The sequence below is a fragment of the Polyodon spathula genome, chromosome 29, assembly GCF_017654505.1.
Source record: "Polyodon spathula isolate WHYD16114869_AA chromosome 29, ASM1765450v1, whole genome shotgun sequence".
Lineage (NCBI taxonomy): Eukaryota > Metazoa > Chordata > Actinopteri > Acipenseriformes > Polyodontidae > Polyodon > Polyodon spathula.
In genome coordinates this window covers 1,981,763-2,005,894 of record NC_054562.1, presented here as the reverse complement: position 1 = coordinate 2,005,894, position 24,132 = coordinate 1,981,763, and the positions used below count along the sequence as shown (strand labels likewise).

Genomic DNA, 24,132 nt, shown 5'->3' with positions numbered 1-24,132 from the left:
ATTCAATTGAAATGGAAAAGGAACTCTTTCACCAGAACGGTCTATTTAACACGCAATAACCAGCCGCCTCTCCCCTCTCTAATCCCTGTCAATATCCAGCCCCCTCTCTCCTTCACCCCTTTCAATAACCAGCCCTCTCTCTTCATCATCCCCTTCAATACCCAGCCCCCTCTCTCCTTCACCCCTTTCAATAACCAGCCCTCTCTCTTCATCATCCCCTTCAATACCCAGCCCCCACTCTCCTTTCCTCTCTGCCTCCTACCCTACCAATACCCAGCCCACTCTCTCCTCCTCCCTTCTCTCCCACCTCCCCTTCAATACCCAGCCTCTTCTCTCCCCCATCCTCTCTCCTCCTCCTCCCTTCTCTCCCTCATCCCCTTCAATACCCAGACCTCTCTCCTCCCCTCTCTCCCTCCTCCCCTTCAATACCCAGCCCCCTCTCTCCCTCATCCCTTTCAATACCCAGCCCCCTCTCTCCTCCACCCCTTTCAATACCCAGCCCTCCTCTTCTCTCCCCTTCAATAACCAGCCCTCTCTCTTCATCATCCCCTTCAATACCCAGCCCCCTCTCTCCCTCATCCCCTTCAATACCCAGCCCCCTCTCTCCCTCATCCCCTTCAATACCCAGCCCCCTCTCTCCCTCATCCCCTTCAATACCCAGCCCCCTCTCTCCCTCATCCCCTTCAATACCCAGCCCCCTCTCTCCCTCCTCCCCTTCAATACCCAGCCCCCTCTCTCCCTCCTCCCCTTCAATACCCAGCCCCCTCTCTCCTCCTCCCCCTATCTACCCCTCCACAGTCCCAGTTACCCACGGTCCCCCCTCTCTCCCCCCCTCTCTCCCTCCTCCCCTTCAATACCCAGCCCCCTCTCTCCCTCCTCCCCTTCAATACCCAGCCCCCTCTCTCCCTCCTCCCCTTCAATACCCAGCCCCCTCTCTCCCTCATCCCCTTCAATACCCAGACCCCTCTCTCCCTCATCCCCTTCAATACCCAGCCCCCTCTCTCCCTCCTCCCCTTCAATACCCAGCCCCCTCTCTCCCTCATCCCCTTCAATACCCAGACCTCTCTCCTCCCTCATCTCGTCAAGTACACCAGGTCGGGGGAGGAGTTGGAGGAGGGGAAGTATGGGTCGGGGAGCCCCAGGGGAGCGGGAATCCTCCACCCTATCTGGCGGCCTCGCCTTCGAAACCAGCCTGGCTGTTCAGGGTGGACCGAACAAAAGTCCGACCACCTGTGCGATGACATCCCTCTCTTCCTCCAGGACCGCTAGGAAGCCCCAAGGGGGCCTGTTTACTAAGGACTCCCACTCTCAGAGGCTGGAAGGAGAGAGCTTGCAGGTCATTAGTGTGGGCCGGACGAAGGAGTGAGAGGTGACAGAGACCGACCTAGGAGAGCTTGCGGTTCATTCTCCCCTCAGCGCGCCCCCCTGCCCGGCCACCGGCTCTGTTCCTCTTCTTCTGCTGGGTCCGGCCCCCCCCTGCTCCCCCGGGTCTGCAGCGCTGCTCCTGGGCTCCCCCCGGCTGCACTCTCCTGCTGCTTTTGGGGCTCTGGGTGAAGTGTTTACGAGACAGGGTGGGGCTCTGCCTAGGGCTGAGAGAGAGAGGGAGGGAGGGAGAAGAACAGGGAGATGGGAGGGGAGACAGATTATTACTTCTAGTGGAAACGTTTGCCATTGAATTTACACTGAAGACACTGAGAAAGACTTCTAGTGGAAACGTTTGCCATTGAATTCACACTGAAGACACTGAGAAAGACTTCTAGTGGAAACGTTTGCCATTGAATTCACACTGAAGACACAGAGAGACTTCTAGTGGAAACGTTTGCCATTGAATTCACACTGAAGACACTGAGAAAGACTTCTAGTGGAAACGTTGGTCAATATGTGCGCGCGTGTGTCTCAGTGTGTGCGTTTTCTCCCTCTCACCTGGGGGAGTGGTCAATGGGTCTCTGTTGAATCAGCCCCCTTCTCCTCTCCCTGCCCTCGCTGCTACACGGACCCTGCCTGTTCACCCCCGGTGACCTATGACCCTGCCTCCGATTGGCCGGCCGGACGCTCTGGTTCCCACAGGTCTGCCAATAAAAACGGAGAGAAGTTGGTGACATCCTCTCCCCCTCCCCATTTCCTAAACAATGGATGTTTAGCAATCCCCCCCCCCACTTAAATTCAGTCAAAGCAACACAAACTGAGCAAAACAATGTAATACAGCCCAGCCCAGCGCATTGCAGTTAAAGAACTACAGCTCCCAGCATCCCTCGCCATTACCGCGGGTGCAGAGGCATGCTGGGAGCTGTAGTCCTAGCCAGGGCTGTACTGATTCACAATACAATCACTACAGCAGCGCAGCTAGAGCTGAAAAGCAGCTCCTGAACTCAGTCAAACATTCATGTTATTATTTTGGGATACATTTCTTACCGTTTCCATGTCTTCTGGAGCCATGAGTAACTTCTCATCTCTCTCCTCCTCTCCCTTGCTCCCTCTCTCCTCCTCTCCCTCGTTCCCTCTCTCCTCCTCGCCCTCGTTCCCTCTCTCCTCCTCGCCCTCTTCTCCCTCCATCTCGCTGATGGACCTCATCAGGGCTGAGAGGTTCATTCTCTTGGTGTCTCTGGTCCTGCCTGTTGGGAGCTGCAGCCCAGTTAGACCAGACTCCTGCGAGCTGGGAGCGCTGGGAGCACTGGGAGCACTGGGAGCACTGGGAGGGAGCAACACAGAACCAGCGGGACCCTGGGGAACGAAAGACACGGAATGAAACGTCCCGGCTGAAAGAATAAAGGGTTTCTGGAGAGAGTCGCTGGCGAGTTTGTCTCCAGATTGTTATTTTCATTTTTTTCATTTCTCATTTTTCATATTTTATTGTTAGTTTTAATTATTTCGTAGTTTTTTTTGTTTTACATAATTTTTCACAATCTTTCTTTTTTTAATTATGATTCTTGCAGAGTTTCGTTTTAACATTGAAAAAAAAAATTATATATATATATATCATATATATATATATATATTATATTATTATATATATATATATATATATATATATATATATATATTTTATTTTCCCCCCTTGATGTTTTCATTCCATTTTTTCATAATAAATTTGAACTATTTTTTAACTATTTCATTGTCTTTTTACGGCAGATTTTAAATAACGTTTGAAAAAGGGAAACTGCTGCGGACCGAAGGGTCAGAATCACAATGAAAAGTCTTGCAGGACCGACAGTGTCAACAACTGATATAAAACTCAATCCATCAGGGCGTTTCCAACCACAAGCCCTTCTTCAGCTGAGCGGAAACAGCAGGGTCACTTTCTCAGAAGTTACTATTTACAAACAGAAAATGCGCGTCTCACCTGGTCCTGCTCCGACTCCTGCACACGGATTTGGGGAGGCGCTGCGTGCGCCCCTCCCTCTTCTTCCTCCTCCCCCTCTGACTCGCTCCCTCCCTCCTCGCTCTCCTCGCTGTCACCCTGCAAGGGCAGCCCCCGGAACTCCCTGGACTTCCTTCGCCACAGAGCGTTGTGTCGCTGCTTACTGGAGACACAGACGAGAGAGACAGAGTCACAGCAAAAACTACAACTAAAGCTCCCAGCATGCCTCTGCACTCCCCCTGGACTGGACTACAGCTCCCAGCATGCCTCTGCACTCCCCCTGGACTGGACTACAGCTCCCAGCATGCCTCTGCACTCCCCCTGGACTGCACTACAGCTCCCAGCATGCCTCTGCACTCCCCCTGGACTGCACTACAGCTCTCAGCATGCCTCTGCACTCCCCCTGGACTGCACTACAGCTCTCAGCATGCCTCTGCACTCCCCCTGGACTGCACTACAGCTCTCACTACAGCTACAGCTCAGCATGCCTCTGCACTCCCCCTGGACTGCACTACAGCTCTCAGCATGCCTCTGCACCCTGGACTGGACTACAGCTCCCAGCATGCCTCTGCACTCCCCCTGGACTGCACTACAGCTCTCAGCATGCCTCTGCACTCCCCCTGGACTGGACTACAGCTCCCAGCATGCCTCTGCACTCCCCCTGGACTGCACTACAGCTCCCAGCATGCCTCTGCACTCCCCCTGGACTGCACTACAGCTCCAGCATGCCTCTGCACTGCCTCTGCACCTCCCCCTGGACTGCACTACAGCTCCCAGCATGCCTCTGCACTCCCCCTGGACTGCACTACAGCTCCCAGCATGCCTCTGCACTCCCCCTGGACCCAGCTCCCAGCATGCCTCTGCACTCCCCCTGGACTGCACTACAGCTAGCAGCTCCCAGCATGCCTCTGCACTCCCCCTGGACTGCTCCCAGCATGCCTCTGCACTCCCCCTGGACTGCACTACAGCTCCCAGCAGGAGGGTCTGTATTTTGAGGGGAGGAGTCAGAGGGGAGGGTCTGTATTCTGAGGGGAGGAGTCAGAGGGGAGGGTCTATATTCTGAGGGGAGGAGTCAGAGGGAAGGGTCTGTATTCTGAGGGTTGGAGTCAGAGGGGAGGAGCCTGTACTCTGAGGGTTGGAGTCAGTGGGGAGGGTCTCTATTCTGAGGGGAGGAGTCAGAGAGGCAGGATCTGTATTCTGAGGGGAGGGTCTGTATTCTGAGGGGAGGGTTAGGGTTAGGGTCTGTATTCTGAGGGGAGGGTTAGGGTTAGGGTCTGTATTCTGACGGGTGGAGTCAGTGGGGAGGGTCTGTATTCTGAGGGGAGGGTTAGGGTTAGGGTCTGTATTCTGAGGGGAGGGTTAGGGTCTGTATTCTGAGGGGAGGGTTAGGGTTAGGGTTAGGGTTAGGGTTTACCTGGCGTCCAGGATGCCCTCGTAGATGCTCAGCTGCCTCATGAAGCTGGGGTTGGGGTTGGCGATGCCCCTCCTCTCCTTCACGTACCTCAGAGCCACATCCAGACTCCAGCCGCACTCCTTCATAGCAAAGGCAACCACTGTGGAGGCAGAGCGACTCACCCCCATCTTACAATGAACCAGAACACAACTGCCAGACTGCCTGAAAGAGGAGGAGAGGAGAGAGGAGAGAGCACAGAGGGGAGGGGAAACGTTTGTCATTGAATTCACACTGAAGACGCTGAGAAAGACTTCTAGTGGAAACGTTTGTCATTGAATTTACACTGAAGACACTGAGAAAGACTTCTAGTGGAAACGTTTGCTATTGAATTCACACTGAAGACACTGAGAAAGACTTCTAGTGGAAACGTTTGCCATTGAATTTACACTGAAGACACTGAGAAAGACTTCTAGTGGAAACGTTTGCCATTGAATCCACACTGAAGACGCTGAGGAAGGTTTCCAGTGGAAACGTTTGCCATTGAATTCACACTGAAGACACTGAGAAAGACTTCTAGTGGAAACGTTTGCTATTGAATTCACACTGAAGACACTGAGAAAGACTTCTAGTGGAAACGTTTGTCATTGAATTCACACTGAAGACACTGAGAAAGACTTCTAGTGGAAACGTTTGCCATTGAATTCACACTGAAGACACTGAGGAAGGTTTCCAGTGGAAACCCCTGTGGGTGAATTCCCAGTGCTCTGCTCTCTGTACCGTGCTCTGCTGATGAAATGGTAGGTTTTGTTCCAGTAGGGCAGCAGGTCTGTCGTCTCTTCGTCGTAAACGCGGATGTTGAAATACTGTATGGATTCCGGGAAGAAATTATCAATCTCACGAGTCACGTTGAGAATGAAGCCAACCCTGCAACACCCCAGCAAAAAAACAAACACACAAACACACAACCAGTAGTATTAGGTATTCTATTAGTATTATTACTATTAGAGAACATTAATTAGTAGTACCGTTCGTTGGGTAGATAATATCATCATACAATAATAATCATAATAATATAAGAAGAATCACCTGTGATAATAGTTTATTATTATTATTAGTATTTTATTGTTATTATTATTATTAGTATTATTATTAGTATTATTATTATTAGAAACATCATTATTATTCATAGCATAAAACATAATTAGTATTATTATTATTGGTTCATATTAGTATTAATAGTATAATAATATATTAGTCATTATTAACGGGTTGTTATTAGTATTAATAGTATGTGTATAGTATTATTATTATAGTATTATTAGATTTATCATCATAGTAATATATTGGTAATAATTCATAGTAATAATAATAATCAGTAATATGGTATTAACATTATAATAATTACATAATTATCATTGGTTTATTATCTTAAGTCATAATCATAATAATATATTATTATTAATCAATATTATTATCATATTATAATAGTGATCATAATATAATCATAATAATAATCAATCATAATATAATCAGTATAATCATAATATAACGATCAATTATAATCATAAATTAATAATCAACCTATGATAATATAATAAGCATCAATAATAATCAACTAATATTTACAAATACCTCATGATAAAAATGCAGCAACTTCGATGGAAACACGGACTAACGAACTACCTGACAGTGACAGATATCACGCTCGGTGGTGGACAGTAGTAAGTGGAGAGCAGTGGAGTGGAGTGGACTAGCAGTGGAGTGGAGTGGAGAGTGGAGTGGAGTGGAGTGGAGTGGAGTGGAGAGCAGTGGAGTGGAGAGCAGTGGAGTGGAGAGCAGTGGAGTGGAGAGCAGTGGAGTGGAGTGGAGTGGAGAGCAGTGGAGTGGAGTGGAATGGAGAGCAGTGGAGTGGAGAGCAGTGGAGTGGAGAGGAGTGGAGTGGAGTGGAGTGGAGTGGAGTGGAGTGGAGTGGAGAGGAGTGGAGGAGTGGAGTGGAGTGGAGTGGAGTGGAGTGGAGTGGAGTGGAGTAGAGAGTGGAGTGGAGTGGAGTGGAGAGCAGTGGAGTGGAGTGGAGTGGAGTGGAGTGCAGTGGAGTGGAGAGCAGTGGAGTGGAGTGGAGTGGAGAGGAGTGGAGTGGAGTGGAGTGGAGTGGAGTGGAGTGGAGTGCAGTGGGAGTGCAGTGGAGTGGAGTGGAGTGGCCTCAACTCACCTCACCTTGCCTCACTCACCTTACCTTCGAAACCTCACTCACCTCATTGTCTTACCTCACCACCTCACCTTACTCAATCTCTCACTTCACCTCACCCCCTCTCCTCACCTCAACTTTAACCCTTAACCTCTCGTTCACCTCACCTCACCTCACCTCTCCGTCACCTCACCTCACCTCACCTTCACCACTCACCTCACCTCCCTCTACGTGGACCTCGACGGACAACACTCACCTCACCGCTGAACCAGCGTCACCTCAACGTCTACTTACCCATATCTCCTCACCCTCACCTCACCTATTCTCACCTCACCAGTTACATCAACCTCCTCACCTCATAAGCCCTCACCTCACCTCTATTTTCAACCTTTAACCTCACCTTACCTTTGTCTCTCTCAGCCACTGTCATATCTCGTCACCTCATTACCTCACCTTACCTACCACCCTCTACCTCACCTCAATGCATAGGGAAGCATTGTAAAGCACAGAGAGGTGTGGTAAAGCATAGGAAAGCATTGTAAAGCACAGAGAGGTGTGGTAAAGCATAGGGAAGCATTGTAAAGCACAGAGAGGTGTGGTAAAGCATAGGGAAGCATTGTAAAAGCACAGAGAGGTCTGGTAAAGCATAGGGAGCATTGTAAAGCACAGAGAGGTGTGGTAAAGCATAGGGAAGCATTGTAAAGCACAAAGAGGTATGGTAAAGCATAGGAGTGCATTGTAAAGCACAGAGAGGTCTGGTAATGCATAGGGAAGCATTGTAAAGCACAGAGAGGTCTGGTAAAGCATAGGGAAGCATTGTAAAGCACAGAGAGGTCTGGTAAAGCATAGGGAAGCATTGTAAAGCACAGAGAGGTGTGGTAAAGCATAGGAAAGCATTGTAAAGCACAGAGAGAGTCTGGTAAAGCACAGGGAAGCATTGTAAAGCACAGAGAGGTCTGGTAAAGCATTGTAGGAAGCATTGTAAAGCACAGAGAGGTCTGGTAAAGCATAGGGAAGCATTGTAAAGCACAGAGAGGTCTGGTAAAGCACAGGGAAGCATTGTAAAGCACAGAGAGGTCTGGTAAAGCATAGGGAAGGCATTGTAAAGCACAGAGAGGTCTGGTAAAGCATAGGTGAAGCATTGTAAAGCACAGAGAGGTCTGGTAAAGCATAGGGAAGCAGTAAAGCACAGAGAGGTCTGGTAAAGCACACACAAGCATCACTAAAACCACAGAGAGGTCTGCAAAGCCTCAAAAAGGCTGCGTAAAAGCATTCCGAGCCCTAGTAAGCACATAAAACTGAAAAATCAAGAATTGTGAAAGCAATTTAAAACTGTCTAAAATTAGGTAAGGAGCGAGGGAAAACAGCAAGCATTGTAAAGCACAGAGAGGTCTGGTAAAGCACAGGGAAGCATTGTAAAGCACAGAGAGGTCTGGTAAAGCATCTTACAGGGAAGCATTGTAAAGCACAGAGAGGTCTGGTAAAGCACAGGGAAGCATTGTAAAGCACAGAGAGGTCTGGTAAAGCACAGGGAAGCACCTGTTTAAAGGAGCGCTGACTATCTTTAGAAAGCCATTGTCTCACCTCTTATTAGGTAAACTAAAGCATAGGGAAGCCTTGTAAAGCACAGAGAGGTCTGGTAAAGGAAGCATTGTTCACTTTAAAATCCATTCTCTCACATCTTTTACTTTATTAACAGGATCACTGGCTCCTCCCTTTAAAGGATGACCATCTTTAAAAATCCATTCTCTCACCTCTTATTAGCCTTATTAACAGGATCACTGACCCCTCCCTTTACAGGAGCGCTGACCAACTTTAAAATCCATTCTCTCACCTCTTATTAGCTTTATTAACAGGATCACTGACCCCTCCCTTTACAGGAGCGCTGACCATCTTTAAAATCCATTCTCTCACCTCTTTTAGCTTTAAGGCTCACTGACCCATCCCTTTACAGGAGCGCTGACCATCTTTAAAATCCATTCTCTCACCTCTTATTAGCTTAAACTCCACAGGATCACTGTCTTTAAAGGAGCGCTGACCATCTTTAAAATCCATTCTCTCTCTGATTAGCTTTATTAACATGATCACTGACCCCTCCCTTTAAAGGAAAACCATTTATTAACAGGATCACTGACCCCTCCCTTTAAAGGAGCGCTCCATTCTCTCACCTCTTATTAGCTTTATTAACAGGATCACTGACCCCTCCCTTTACAGGAGCGCTGACCATCTTTAAAATCCATTCTCTCACCTCTTATTAGCTTTATTAACAGGATCACTGACCCCTCCCTTTACAGGAGCGCTGACCATCTTTAAAATCCATTCTCTCACCTCTTATTAGCTTTATTAACAGGATCACTGACCCCTCCCTTTAAAGGAGCGCTGACCATCTTTAAAATCCATTCTCTCACCTCTTATTAGCTTTATTAACAGGATCACTGGCCCCTCCCTTTAAAGGAGCGCTGACCATCTTTAAAATCCATTCTCTCACCTCTTATTAGCTTTATTAACAGGATCACTGGCCCCTCCCTTTACAGGAGCGCTGACCATCTTTAAAATCCATTCTCTCACCTCTTATTAGCTTTATTAACAGGATCACTGACCCCTCCCTTTAAAGGAGCGCTGACCATCTTTAAAATCCATTCTCTCACCTCTTATTAGCTTTATTAACAGGATCACTGACCCCTCCCTTTAAAGGAGCGCTGACCATCTTTAAAATCCATTCTCTCACCTCTTATTAGCTTTATTAACAGGATCACTGACCCCTCCCTTTAAAGGAGCGCTGACCATCTTTAAAATCCATTCTCTCACCTCTTATTAGCTTTATTAACAGGATCACTGACCCCTCCCTTTACAGGAGCGCTGACCATCTTTAAAATCCATTCTCTCACCTCTTATTAGCTTTATTAACAGGATCACTGACCCCTCCCTTTAAAGGAGCGCTGACCATCTTTAAAATCCATTCTCTCACCTCTTATTAGCTTTATTAACAGGATCACTGGCCCCTCCCTTTAAAGGAGCGCTGACCATCTTTAAAATCCATTCTCTCACCTCTTATTAGCTTTATTAACAGGATCACTGACCCCTCCCTTTAAAGGAGCGCTGACCATCTTTAAAATCCATTCTCTCACCTCTTATTAGCTTTATTAACAGGATCACTGGCCCCTCCCTTTAAAGGAGCGCTGACCATCTTTAAAATCCATTCTCTCACCTCTTATTAGCTTTATTAACAGGATCACTGACCCCTCCCTTTACAGGAGCGCTGACCATCTTTAAAATCCATTCTCTCACCTCTTATTAGCTTTATTAACAGGATCACTGACCCCTCCCTTTAAAGGAGCGCTGACCATCTTTAAAATCCATTCTCTCACCTCTTATTAGCTTTATTAACAGGATCACTGGCCCCTCCCTTTACAGGAGCGCTGACCATCTTTAAAATCCATTCTCTCACCTCTTATTAGCTTTATTAACAGGATCACTGGCCCCTCCCTTTACAGGAGCGCTGACCATCTTTAAAATCCATTCTCTCACCTCTTATTAGCTTTATTAACAGGATCACTGACCCCTCCCTTTACAGGAGCGCTGACCATCTTTAAAATCCATTCTCTCACCTCTTATTAGCTTTATTAACAGGATCACTGGCCCCTCCCTTTACAGGAGTGCCGTGCGTTCTGGTCTCTCACCTGTTTTGAGGTGACGTTCTCCAAGTCTTGGCTCCACATGATTTCCTTCAGCTTTGTTTTGATCAAACGCTCAGCCACCTCCTTCTCGGAACGACTGAGAGAGGAGAGGAGAGGAGAGGGGAATGTGTGTTAAATCTCCTCTCCACTAGGGGGCAGTGTTGCAGGGGGGGGGGGGTAAATAACGATACAAGACGGCTGTATTTAGAGCTCTATATTTCTTACTGCTGTTGGGGGAGGGATGAAGGAATGGAGGGAGATGTAGAGGGAGGGATGCAGGGAGGGAGGGAGGTGTAGAGGAAGGTATGGGTGGATGGAGGAGTAGAGAGGGATGGAGGTATGGGTGGATGGAGGAGTAGATAGAGGGATGGAGAGAGGGAGGGAGGTATAGTTGGAGGGGTTATAGAGAGGAATGGAGGGAGGAGGGAGGGAGGTGTAGAGGAAGGTATGGGTGGATGGAGGAGTAGAGAGGGATGGAGGTATGGGTGGATGGAGGAGTAGATAGAGGGATGGAGGGATGGAGAGAGGGATGGTGGGATAGTTGGAGGGAGTTATAGAGAGGAATGGAGGGAGTTGTAGAGGGAGGGAGAGAGGGAGGGATGGATGGAGGGAGGTGCAGAGGAGGGAAGTCTCGTACCTGCTCCCCTGCAGCCGGGCTGTATCAGGTCTCATTGACTCCAGGTCCGACATGATGTTCCACTCGTTCAGGCAGCTCTGATCCGAACACAACCGACTCCGATAGAACCTGGACCAGTCCAGAACAGAACCAACACGGGCCACCTGACAGCAGTGATGCAGAGACTGGAGAAGAGACCTGAGAGAGAGACACAGAGATCAATAACCAGACAGACAGACAGACAGAGAGACAGAGCCCCACAATCCTGTTCAGTTTGACGCTACAATAGAATCCCTTCTTGGTTTACAGACAAACAGGCAGGTCCTCCTCACCACATGGTCTGCACTGAGCTGGGTTTGAAGATGTGCGTCTGTCCTGCAGAATTGACACTGAACCCCCTGCAGAGAGAGAGAGAGAGAGAGAGAGAGAGAGAGAGAGATTACATGAGAAAGAGAGAGAGAGAGCTCACAGACAGACACACACACAGACAGGCAGACAGAGAGACAGACACACAGACAGACAGAGACACTCAGACAGACAGACAGACACACACACAGAGACACCCACACAGACACACAGACACACACACAGACACACACACACAGACAGACACACAGAGACACCCACACACACACAGACACACAGAGAGACACTCAGACAGACACACACACAGACACAGACAGACACTCAGACACACAGACAGACACACAGACACACACACACAGACAGAGACAAAGAGACACCCACACACACACAGAGAGACACTCAGACAGACACACACACACACACAGAGACACAGACAGACACTCAGACACACAGACACACACAAGCACACACACACACACACAGACACACACACACACACACAGTGTGGCTGTGTCGTTGAGAACACAGACACACACACACACACACACAGACACACACAACACATACAGACACACAGAGAGTCTGTCACTGTGACACACAGGACAGACAGCACAGACATCACACACAGACACACACACACACCGACAGACTGTACAGAGACACCAACAACACAAACTGTGGAGAGAGACACTCAGTGTGACACACACACAGTGTGTCTGTGGCACTTGTGTGCACAGACAGACACACACAGACACACACACACACAGACACACACATGCATGACACACAGACACACAGACACACAGACACACAGAGAGACACTCAGACAGACAGACTCACCCATCCCCATCAAGATAGACCTGTGTGTCGCTCCACACTGGAAGCACCAGTCCGATTGTACACGACACACTGGGAAGAGAGACCAGAGACCAGTTAAGTGTGCTGGACTGTAGTCCTGTACCGTAAGAGACGGGGGGGAGGGGGGGGGGCTGGACACTGCTGTTAGTTTATCGAGGAGACAGACACGAAGATTACCTTTCATTATCAAGAAAGTCGACTCCTAGTAGAATATTTTCCTCCTCATTTGAAACTGTTGACACAATTAAGAGATAACGAGTACGATTCTCTCTCAGGGACTCCAATCGCACAGCCTGAAACAATCCCAAAGACAAACAAAACCAGACTCACAGATAAAATTACTGAGACTGAAGCTCAGGGGGCTGTCTGAATCGTGTTTGGTGTTGCTGTATAATATATAAAACTATGCAGATTGAAGCTCAGGGGGGCTGTCTGAATCGTGTTTGGTGTTGCTGTATAATATATAAAACTATGCAGATTGAAGCTCAGGGGGGCTGTCTGAATCGTGTTTGGTGTTGCTGTATAATATATAAAACTATGCAGATTGAAGCTCAGGGGGGCTGTCTGAATCGTGTTTGGTGTTGCTGTATAATATATAAAACTATGCAGATTGAAGCTCAGGGGGGTGTCTGAATCGTGTTTGGTGTTGCTGTATAATATATAAAACTATGCAGATTGAAGCTCAGGGGGGCTGTCTGAATCGTGTTTGGTGTTGCTGTATAATATATAAAACTATGCAGATTGAAGCTCAGGGGGGCTGTCTGAATCGTGTTTGGTGTTGCTGTATAATATATAAAACTATGCAGATTGAAGCTCAGGGGGGCTGTCTGAATCGTGCTTGTTCTGTATAATATATAAAACTATGCAGATTGAAGCTCAGGGGGGCTGAATCGTGTTTGGTGTTGCTGTATAATATATAAAACTATGCAGATTGAAGCTCAGGGGGGTGTCTGAATCGTGTTTGGTGTTGCTGTATAATATATAAAACTATGCAGATTGAAACTCAGGGGGGGCTGTCTGAATCGTGTTTGGTGTTGCTGTATAATATATAAAACTATGCAGATTGAAGCTCAGGGGGGCTGTCTGAATCGTGTTTGGTGTTGCTGTATAATATATAAAACTATGCAGATTGAAGCTCAGGGGGGTGTCTGAATCGTGTTTGGTGTTGCTGTATAATATATAAAACTATGCAGATTGAAGCTCAGGGGGGTGTCTGAATCGTGTTTGGTGTTGCTGTATAATATATTAAACTATGCAGATTGAAGCTCAGGGGGTCTGTCTGAATCGTGTTTGGTGTTGCTGTATAATATATAAAACTATGCAGATTGAAGCTCAGGGGGGCTGTCTGAATCGTGTTTGGTGTTGCTGTATAATATATAAAACTATGCAGATTGAAGCTCAGGGGGGTGTCTGAATCGTGTTTGGTGTTGCTGTATAATATATAAAACTATGCATATTGAAGCTCAGGGGGGTGTCTGAATCGTGTTTGGTGTTGCTGTATAATATATAAAACTATGCAGATTGAAGCTCAGGGGGGCTGTCTGAATCGTGTTTGGTGTTGCTGTATAATATATAAAACTATGCAGATTGAAACTCAGGGGGGTGTCTGAATCGTGTTTGGCGTTGCTGTATAATATATAAAACTATGCAGATTGAAGCTCAGGGGGGCTGTCTGAATCGTGTTTGGTGTTGCTGTATAATATATTAAACTATGCAGATTGAAGCTCAGGGGGGCTGTCTGAATCATGTTTGGTGTTGCTGTATAATATATAAAACTATGCAGATTGAAGCTCAGGGGGGCTGTCTGAATCGTGTTTGGTGTATAATATATGACACTATGGAATTACTGGTTTGTGTTTCTCACCAGTTTGAGTCTGTCCTCAGGCCGCAGTAGCGCGATCATGTGCTGCAGGTGGCAGTGTTGCACTCCGAAGCTTTTCGTTTGGGGGCGGGGCAGCGAAGGGGGCGGGGCTTCCTCGTTATCTACTTCCTGCGTCTCTTGGCCCTCCGGGAGCAAAAGAACCGCCCCTTTAACCAGCGCAAAACTCTCCCTGGATAAAAAATAAACAAACTGAGACCATCCCTTTAACCTTTTAGCCATCCCTGGACAAATAATACAGAAAGAGCACGCCCCTTTAACTGTCACAAAACTCTCCCTGGATGAAAAATAGAGCAGCAAAGACTGCCCCTTTAATTATCATCAGCTGTGTTTCTTTAACTGAGAAACATGAAAAACTAGACAGACAGACAGACAGACAGACAGTTTTCTCCATTTTATTTTATTTTTTTTTTACCGTTTTTGCATTCTGCCTCTTCTGGGTCTTTCTTCATCCTGGAAATAAATAAAATAAAAATAATATATAAAACTATGCAGATTGAAGCTCAGGGGGGCTGTCTGAATCGTGTTTGGTGTTGCTGTATAATATATAAAACTATGCAGATTGAAGCTCAGGGGGGGCTGTCTGAATCGTGTTTGGTGTTGCTGTATAATATATAAAACTATGCAGATTGAAGCTCAGGGGGGTGTCTGAATCGTGTTTGGTGTTGCTGTATAATATATAAAACTATGCAGATTGAAGCTCAGGGGGGGTGTCTGAATCGTGTTTGGTGTTGCTGTATAATATATAAAACTATGCAGATTGAAGCTCAGGGGGGCTGTCTGAATCGTGTTTGGTGTTGCTGTATAATATATAAAACTATGCAGATTGAAGCTCAGGGGGGCTGTCTGAATCGTGCTTGGCGTTGCTGTATAATATATAAAACTATGCAGATTGAAGCTCAGGGGGGCTGTTTGAATCGTGTTTGGTGTTGCTGTATAATATATAAAACTATGCAGATTGAAGCTCGGGGGGGCTGTCTGAATCATGCTTGCTGTATAATATCTAAAGCAAGTTGCTATTCAGTTGCATTTCCTCTGTAGCTTAAAAGTTTATTCAAATGATCTTAAATTGGCCTTGTAAATTCAACCAACGCAAAGCTGGTTAAAGATTACCACGGGTTTGTTTAAAAGGAAGTCAGGAATATAGTTTATTGGTGTTTCAAAGACAGACACAGTCAGTCAATCACAGCAAGGGTACACTGTACAAGATTCCTCAATACAAGGAAATGCAAACTAACAGCAGGGAGTCCCTCCAGTGGTGTAAGACAGCTGCCTCTACCAGAACACACCTCTTAGATAACTATGTGCCACAGGCAAGAGAGAGAGAGAGAGAGAGAGAGAGAGAGGGGGGAGAGAGAGAGGAGAGAGGGGAGGGAGAGAGGGGAGAGAGAGAGAGAGAGAGAGAGAGGGGAGAGAGAGAGAGAGAGAGAGAGGGGAGAGAGAGAGAGAGAGAGGGGAGAGAGGAGAGAGGGAGGAGAGAGAGAGAGAGAGAGAGAGAGGAGGAGAGAGAGAGAGAGAGAGAGAGAGAGAGAGAGAGCAAGAGAGAGCGAGAAAGAAGAGCTAGAGAGAGAGAGAGAGAGAGAGAGACAGCAAGAGCGAGAGAGACGTTAGCAGACAAACATTTTAATGCCTTAACTCTGTGTTGTCACTGATGATAAAATAAAACTCAATACACTCGCTGTGCACTAGATGGCGCTGCTGGCTTTCTGTTCTGTAAAGCCTGGCTGATTCAGCCCGTGTTACTCCTGACTAGGGCAGCGCAGCTAGAGCTGAAGAGCAGCTCTTGAATTCACAGTCAAAGCAGCACAGAGTGAGCAAAACAATGCAATACAGCCCAGCGCATTGCAGTTAAAGAACTACAGCTCCCAGCATGCCTCACCATTGCCGCGGGGGCAGAGGCATGCTGGGAGCTGTAGTCCTATAGCCAGGGCTGTACAGATTCACAATACAATGTAACAACTAAAGGCAGATTTTAAAATGATAAGAATTCGCCGTTGGAGGAGATGACGTCATACCTTTAAAAACTCTGGCGTTACGCAGGCAGTATTTGCTTGCAGTATATATATCGTTTTATTTATGTCATAACTCTCAGCAGTACTGGAGTTTGTTTGAACCGGTGGCCATATTGAATAGAACCAGATACTGGCTAACTTTTGGTGTAAAAACAAAACCAGTAGTCCTGAGAGAATTAAACTCTCATGTAGAGTCTGGCTGGGGCAGGTTGTCACAGTTTTGGGGGTCGGTTGTCACAGTTTTGGGGGTCGGTTGTCACAGTTTTGGGGGTCGGTTGTCACATGCAAATCCTATAGGAAGAAGCCTTATATGTTTTCTTTCTACTTTTTTACACCAAAATGCGGGATGAGTCCCCGTGTAACGCGTGTTTAAATGATTGTCTGTTTCTGTTCTGTGGAGGCGGTGGTATTATTTTGTATAGAGGTCTGTATTTATTTTTTTTATGTTCACATAAAAAGTAAAAACACGACCTTTTCTGTCTTTGCACACAGTAGAAACGTCATGTTATTTAAAAAGAAATAACAATAATAACAAAATTGATGCATTATTGTCTGCTGTAAAAGCAAGAACTCCCGCTTTGAGAACCAGTCCCAGTACGAGACAGGGTGTCACGGGTGACCGGCCCGTTTTCAACCGCCTAAATATCATATCTGGGATAAAGTTAGGATGAATTACATCAGTTTGTAGGTGAAGAGTTATTCTTCAATATAACGAGGAACTGAACCTCGCAGCGTGGCACCAGATTGAGGAGAATAATAAAGTGTAAAAAAGGTGTGACGACCCGCCCCGGTCTCCCTTACACTGTAACTGCAGTCTGTCTGTCTGTCTGTCTGTCTGTCTGCAGCTTTAATGAAACTAAACTCTCTTCAGAGTGCAGTAAACTAACACAGACACCAAGAAGAAGGGATTATATTGCAGCGTCAAACTGAACAGGATTGTGGACTCTGTCTCTGTCTCTGTCTCTGTCTGTCTGTCTGCAGCTTTAATGAAATAGATAAGAGTTTCTAATCTTACCTGTTCGATCGGACTCGATGACGGGCTTCCCACAGGCGAGCGGTGCAAAGTTACCAAAGACATCGTTTCTCTAGCTTAGTTTTTAAAAACAACTTGGAAACCTATATATATATATATATATTTCTGCTACAAAACCCACGAATTCTTTATAAGGGCAAAACACTCGCTGTCTTAACAAGCGAGAAGTGAACACACACACACACTGCCTAGCTTAGCCTCCCCGGAGTTGAGCCCCGAAGAGCTGTGTGAATTTCACTCAACGCGCCGCATAGCGAACGAAGCCACATAAATAATGAAAACACGCAGAGACACGCACGGAGACCCACGGACACGCACACGCAGCCCGAATGTTTTTTCCCCCCACGAGTGTTTGTTTCTCTTGAGTGTCGGGGTTTCGTCCCCACGCTCTTGCGAGACGAGTTTGTATACTTGCTGAGTTTTTGAAGGAAGGGTGTCGCAATTCAAAAAAAAAAAAAAAAAAAAAAAAACCAGGAAGAATAAAATGCTCGGCCAAGAAAGCAAAGAGAGACTTTGTTAAAGGAGGGACTTTCTTAAAGGGGAAGCGCGTATTTGTATTTTTTTTGTTTTTGTTTTTGTTTGGGTTTTTTTGATCGGGAAGCTGTTGCTTAAAGTTATTATTATTATTATTATTATTATTATTATTATTATTATTATTATTATTATTATTCAGTTTGATGCTGTAATATAATCCCTTCTTCTTGGTGTCTGTGTTAGTTTACTACACTCTGAAGAGAGTTTAGTTTCATTAAAGCTACAGAGAGACAGACAGACAGATAGATAGATAGATATATAGTTGATGAAACTCGCTCAGGACCTTCTTCAGCTCACAAGCTATTGAGAGGAGCAGAATCTTGGGTGGGGGGGTGGCGGCTGTCTGTCTGTCTGTGTGTCTGTCTGTCTGCCTGCCTGTCTGATTTCAGTACTGAGGACAGGACTTGAGAGAGACACACAGAGGATTCACACTGTGTTCAACACAGAGACGCACAGAGGATTCACACTGTGTTTAACACAGAGACGCACAGAGGATTCACACTGTGTTTAACACAGAGACGCACAGAGGATTCACACTGTGTTTAACACAGAGACGCACAGAGGATTCACACTGTGTTTAACACAGAGACGCACAGAGGATTCACACTGTGTTTAACACAGAGACGCACAGAGGATTCACACTGTGTTTAACACAGAGACGCACAGAGGATTCACACTGTGTTTAACACAGAGACGCACAGAGGATTCACGCTGTGTTTAACACAGAGACGCACAGAGGATTCACGCTGTGTTTAACACAGAGACGCACAGAGGATTCACGCTGTGTTTAACACAGAGACGCACAGAGGATTCACACTGTGTTTAACACAGAGACGCACAGAGGATTCACACTGTGTTTAACACAGAGACGCACAGAGGATTCACACTGTGTTTAACACAGAGACGCACAGAGGATTCACACTGTGTTTAACACAGAGACGCACAGAGGATTCACACTGTGTTTAACACAGAGACGCACAGAGGATTCACACTGTGTTTAACACAGAGACGCACAGAGGATTCACACTGTGTTTAACACAGAGACGCACAGAGGATTCACACTGTGTTTAACACAGAGACGCACAGAGGATTCACACTGTGTTTAACACAGAGACGCACAGAGGATTCACGCTGTGTTTAACACAGAGACGCACAGAGGATTCACACTGTGTTTAACACAGAGACGCACAGAGGATTCACACTGTGTTTAACACAGAGACGCACAGAGGATTCACACTGTGTTCAACACAGAGACGCACAGAGGATTCACGCTGTGTTTAACACAGAGACGCACAGAGGATTCACACTGTGTTCAACACAGAGACGCACAGAGGATTCACACTGTGTTTAACACAGAGACGCACAGAGGATTCACGCTGTGTTTAACACAGAGACGCACAGAGGATTCACACTGTGTTTAAAAGAGTTGCCCGGCTCTCACAGGCTCTGTTTTCAGCAGTAGCAGCAGCTGCCACACATCCTTCCTTTCTGATTGTGTAAGAAATCATGAGGCTAGGAGCTGAGCGACTTCTGCATTTCAGCACACAGGAGGAGCTGCAGCTGCTTGATAAGAGCAGCCACTGTCACTCACTCTGCTGTCACTGTGTGTGTGTGTGTGTGTGTGTGTGTGTGTGTGTGTGTGTGTGTGTGTGTCTTTCTCTTATGCTTCTGTTATTACACACACATAAGAACATAAGAAAGTTTACAAACGAGAGGAGACCATTCGGCCCATCTTGCTCGTTTTGTTGTTAGTAGCTTATTGATCCCAGAATCTCATCAAGCAGCTTCTTGAAGGATCCCAGGGTGTCAGCTTCAACAACATTACTGGGGAGTTGATTCCAGACCCTCACGATTCTCTGTGTAAAAAAGTGCCTCCTATTTTCTGTTCTGAATGCCCCTTTTTCTAAACTCCCTTTGTGACCCCTGGTCCTTGTTTCTTTTTTCAGGCTGAAAAAGTCCCTTGGGTCGACACTGTCAATACCTTTTAGAATTTTGAATACTTGAATTAGGTCGCCACGTAGTCTTCTTTGTTCAAGACTGAACAGACTTCCCTTGATTTAAATTCAACACTTTTCACAATGTATCCGAGCATCTTGTTAGCCTTTTTTATAGCTTCCCCACATTGTCTAGATGAAGACATTTCTGAGTCAACAAAAACTCCTAGGTCTTTTTCATAGATTCCTTCTCCAATTTCAATATCTCCCATATGATATTTATAATGTACATTTTTATTTCCTGCGTGCAGTACATTACACTTTTCTCTATTAAATGTCATTTGCCATGTGTCTGCCCAGTTCTGAATCTTGTCTAGATCATTTTGAATGACCTTTGCTGCTGCAACAGTGTTTGCCACTCCTCCTACTTTTGTGTCGTCTGCAAATTTAACAAGTTTGCTTACTATACCAGAATCTAAATCATTAATGTAGATTAGGAATAGCAGAGGACCTAATACTGATCCCTGTGGTACACCGCTGGTTACCACACTCCATTCTGAGGTTTTTCCTCTAATCAGTACTTTCTGTTTTCTACATGTTAACCACTCCCTAATCCATGTACATGTGTTTCCTTGAATCCCAACTGCGTTCAGTTTGAGAATTAATCTTTTGTGCGGGACTTTGTCAAAAGCTTTCTGGAAATCTAAATAAACCATGTCATATGCTTTGCAATTATCCATTATCGATGTTGCATCCTCAAAAAAATCAAGCAAGTTAGTTAGGCACGATCTCCCTTTCCTAAAACCATGTTGACTGTCTCCCAGGACCCTGTTACCATATAGGTAATTTTCCATTTTGGATCTTATTATAGTTTATATAAAATAGTCAGGCTTATTGGTCTGTAGTTACTTGGTTCAGTTTTGTTTCCCTTTTTGTGGATCGGTATTACGTTTGCAATTTTCCAGTCTGTCGGTACAACCCCTGTGTCAAGAGACTGCTGCATGATCTTGGTTAGCAGTTTGTAAATTACTTCTTTCATTTCTTTGAGTACTACTGGGAGGATCTCATCCAGCCCAGGGGATTTGTTTATTTTAAGAGCTCCTAGTCCCTTTAACACTTCTGCCTCAGTTATGCTAAAGTTATTTAAAACTGGATAGGAACTGGATGACATGTGGGGCATGTTGTCAGTATCTTCCTTTGTAAAAACTTGTGAAAAGTAATCATTTAATATATTTGCTATTTCTTTTTCTTTATCTAAGATTTTGCCATTTGTGTCTCTTAAACATTTAACCTCCTCTTTGAATGTTCTCTTGCTGTTGTAATATTGGAAAAACATTTTGGAATTGGTTTTAGCTCCCTTAGCTCTAAAATTAGAGAAGGGGCTCTTCATATGTGATGAAACAGGCCTCAGGTATTTCTCTTTTTTGTCCCTCCGTCCCAGTCCCTCCTCAAAAAAAACAGAGTGTTCTTCTCCTCAGCTATAAAACTGGTTGGTCACCTCCCTCCCCTGTCCGGGAGGAGTACTCGAGCTATTGGTGAATCCGTTGACGCAAGAGACGAGAAAAAGAGCATCCCTCGAGAGAGAGAGAAGAAATTCCTCTAGAAATAGGGAAGGGACTGTCAGACAGAGTACGGTGATCTTCCTCGGAAAGAACAGGAGCAGTTTACTCCCTCCTGTCCCCCTCCGACGAAGAGTCCTCCAAAGTCAGATTGTTCGGAGCTCTAACCAATAGAGCCAGCAGGCCTAGAGCCAGCCTGCCTCCCTCCCAGTCCCTCAGCTCTAACCACTAGAGCCAGCACTGCTTCCCTCCCTCCCAGTCCCTCCTCAGCTCTAACCACTAGAGCCAGCCTCCCTCCCTCCCTCCCTTCGAGTCCCTTCTCAGCTCTAACCACTAGAGCCAGCCTCCCTCCCTCCTTCCCAGTCCCTGCTCAGCTCTAACCACTAGAGCCAGCCACCCTCCCTCCCTCCCAGTCCCTACTCAGCTCTAACCACTGGAGCCACACTCCCTCCCTCCCTCCCCAAGCCCTAACCACTAGAGCCAGCCTCCCTCCCTCCCTAGAGAGATCAGCGGTTCCCCTCCTCCCCCCTCCTAGGGGTCAGCCTTAGAGCCAGCTAGATCCTTCCATCGTCCAGTACCAGCTTCAGCCTCCAGATTCTCCGACCCTCCCTCTCCCTCACTCAGCTCTAACCACTAGAGCCAGCCTCCCTCCCTCCCAGTCCCTCAGCTCTAACCACTAGAGCCAGCCTCCCTCCCTCCCTCCCAGTCCCTGCTCAGCTCTAACCACTAGAGCCACCCTGCCTCCCTCCCTCCCAGTCCCTCCTCAGCTCTAACCACTAGAGCCACACTGCTCCCCTCCCTCCCAGTCCCTGCTCAGCTCTAACCACTAGAGCCAGCCTCCCTCCTTCCCTCCCAGTCCCTCCTCAGCTCTAACCACTAGAGCCAGCCTCCCTCCCTCCCTCCCAGTCCCTCCTCAGCTCTAACCACTAGAGCCACACTGCCTCCCTCCCTCCCAGTCCCTCCTCAGCTCTAACCACTAGAGCCAGCCTCCCTCCCTCCCTCCCAGTCCCTGCTCAGCTCTAACCACTAGAGCCAGCCTCCCTCCCTCCCTCCCAGTCCCTCCTCAGCTCTAACCACTAGAGCCAGCCTCCCTCCCTCCCTCCCAGTCCCTGCTCAGCTCTAACCACTAGAGCCAGCCTCCCTCCCTCCCCAGTCCCAGTCTCAGCTCTAACCACTAGAGCCAGCCTCCCTCCCTCCCCCCTCCCAGTCCCTCCTCAGCTCTAACCACTAGAGCCACACTGCTTCCCTCCCAGTCCCTCCTCAGCTCTAACCACTAGAGCCAGCCTCCCTCCCTCCCTCCCAGTCCCTCTTCAGCTCCACTAACCAGCTAGAGCCAGCCTCCCTCCCCCTCCCTCCCAGTCCCTCCCTCCTCAGCTCTAACCACTAAAAAAAACATCACACATTTATCAGTTCATACATTTGTTATTTTATTATTTATTGTAATGATTTTAAACATTACTATTTTGAATATACACATTTAATGTTTTTAGCAATAAACAGCCTCCATACACGGTGGAGAGAAAGGAGAGAGAGGAAAGAGGAGAGAGGGGAGAGGGGAGAGAAAAGAGGAGAGAAGAGAGGAGAGGAAAGAGGAGAAAGGAGGGAAAAGGAAAGAGGAGGGGAGAGGGGAGAGGAAAGAGGAAAGGAGAGAGGAAAGAGGAGAGAGGAGGGAAAAGGAAAGAGGAGAGAGAGGAGAGGAAAGAGGAGAGAAGAGGAGACAAATGGAATTTCTTAGTGTTGTATTGAAAGAAACAAGAGACAGAGAGAGAAACACAGAGAGGGAGAGAGTGACAGTGTCTGCCCGTCACTTCACTTTTTAAACATGTTTAAGAGTTTGAGCAGCTTCAAAATGTCCCTTTGTTTCACATTTCACCTTTCACCTCTGCTTCACACTGGCAGGGTTCAGAGGCAGGGCTGAAAGGTCGCCTCGTCACGTGATTTCTTAAGGAACAAGGAAGTACTCAAAAGTAGCTGGCAACCAGGATTCTACATGCTGAGATATTTATTCCAGCATGACTTTCACCACTCATAACTATTACTAAAAAGCCCTGGCTAGGACTACAGCTCCCAGCATGCCTCTGCACCCGCGGCAATGGCGAGGGATGCTGGGAGCTGTAGTTCAAAAAAAGGGGATATGGAAGGGGGAAAAAGGAAGGTTCCAGGCATCTGTTATACAGAAGTCAGTCAAACATAAATAAATGATAGAATAAATAGACATCGTTTTAAGATGTACAGCTCCCAGCATCCCTCACTGTCACTGCTGAAGCATGCTGGGTTTTTATCCTGATTCTGTCTCCAGCAGTGTTCCATTGTAAACTCACACACATATATTAGACTGTAGTGAAACCTGTCTCTACAGCTGCCTGTCTAAAGAACTACAGCTCCCATCATTCCTCACTGTTACTGCCAGAGCAGAGGCATGCTGGGAGCTGTAGTTTTTGATCCTGATTCTGTCTCCAGCACTGTTTCCATTGTAAACTCACACACATATACTAGACTGCACTGAAACCTGTCTATACAGCTGCCTGTATAAAGAACTACAGCTCCCATTATCCATCACTGTTACTATGCTGGGAGCTTTAGTTTTAATTCTGTCTCTAGCAATGTTTCCAGTGCAAACACACACACACTACACTCAAGCTGCTTGTACAAAGAACTACAGCTCCCAGCATCCCTCACTAGTAGAGCGGGTTCAGGGGGGGCATGCTGGGAAATGCAGTTTGTTTTA

At 46.7% G+C, this 24,132-nt stretch overlaps 1 protein-coding gene across 1 annotated transcript; it reads right to left on the bottom strand.

The window, feature by feature from the left end:
* Positions 1-1,384: 1,384 nt before the first annotated feature.
* On the bottom strand, positions 1,385-17,833 carry LOC121302129 (protein phosphatase Slingshot homolog 1-like). Its single transcript, XM_041231950.1, has 14 exons — positions 17,360-17,833; positions 14,748-14,785; positions 14,318-14,504; positions 12,631-12,746; positions 12,436-12,504; positions 11,562-11,627; positions 11,251-11,427; positions 10,573-10,710; positions 5,529-5,708; positions 4,773-4,973; positions 3,341-3,521; positions 2,413-2,721; positions 1,924-2,069; positions 1,385-1,589 (listed from the first exon to the last, which is right to left on the bottom strand). The coding sequence occupies exons 1-14, from the start codon at positions 17,420-17,422 to the stop codon at positions 1,385-1,387; spliced, it is 2,076 nt and encodes a 691-aa protein (XP_041087884.1). The 5' UTR covers positions 17,423-17,833.
* Positions 17,834-24,132: the final 6,299 nt, after the last annotated feature.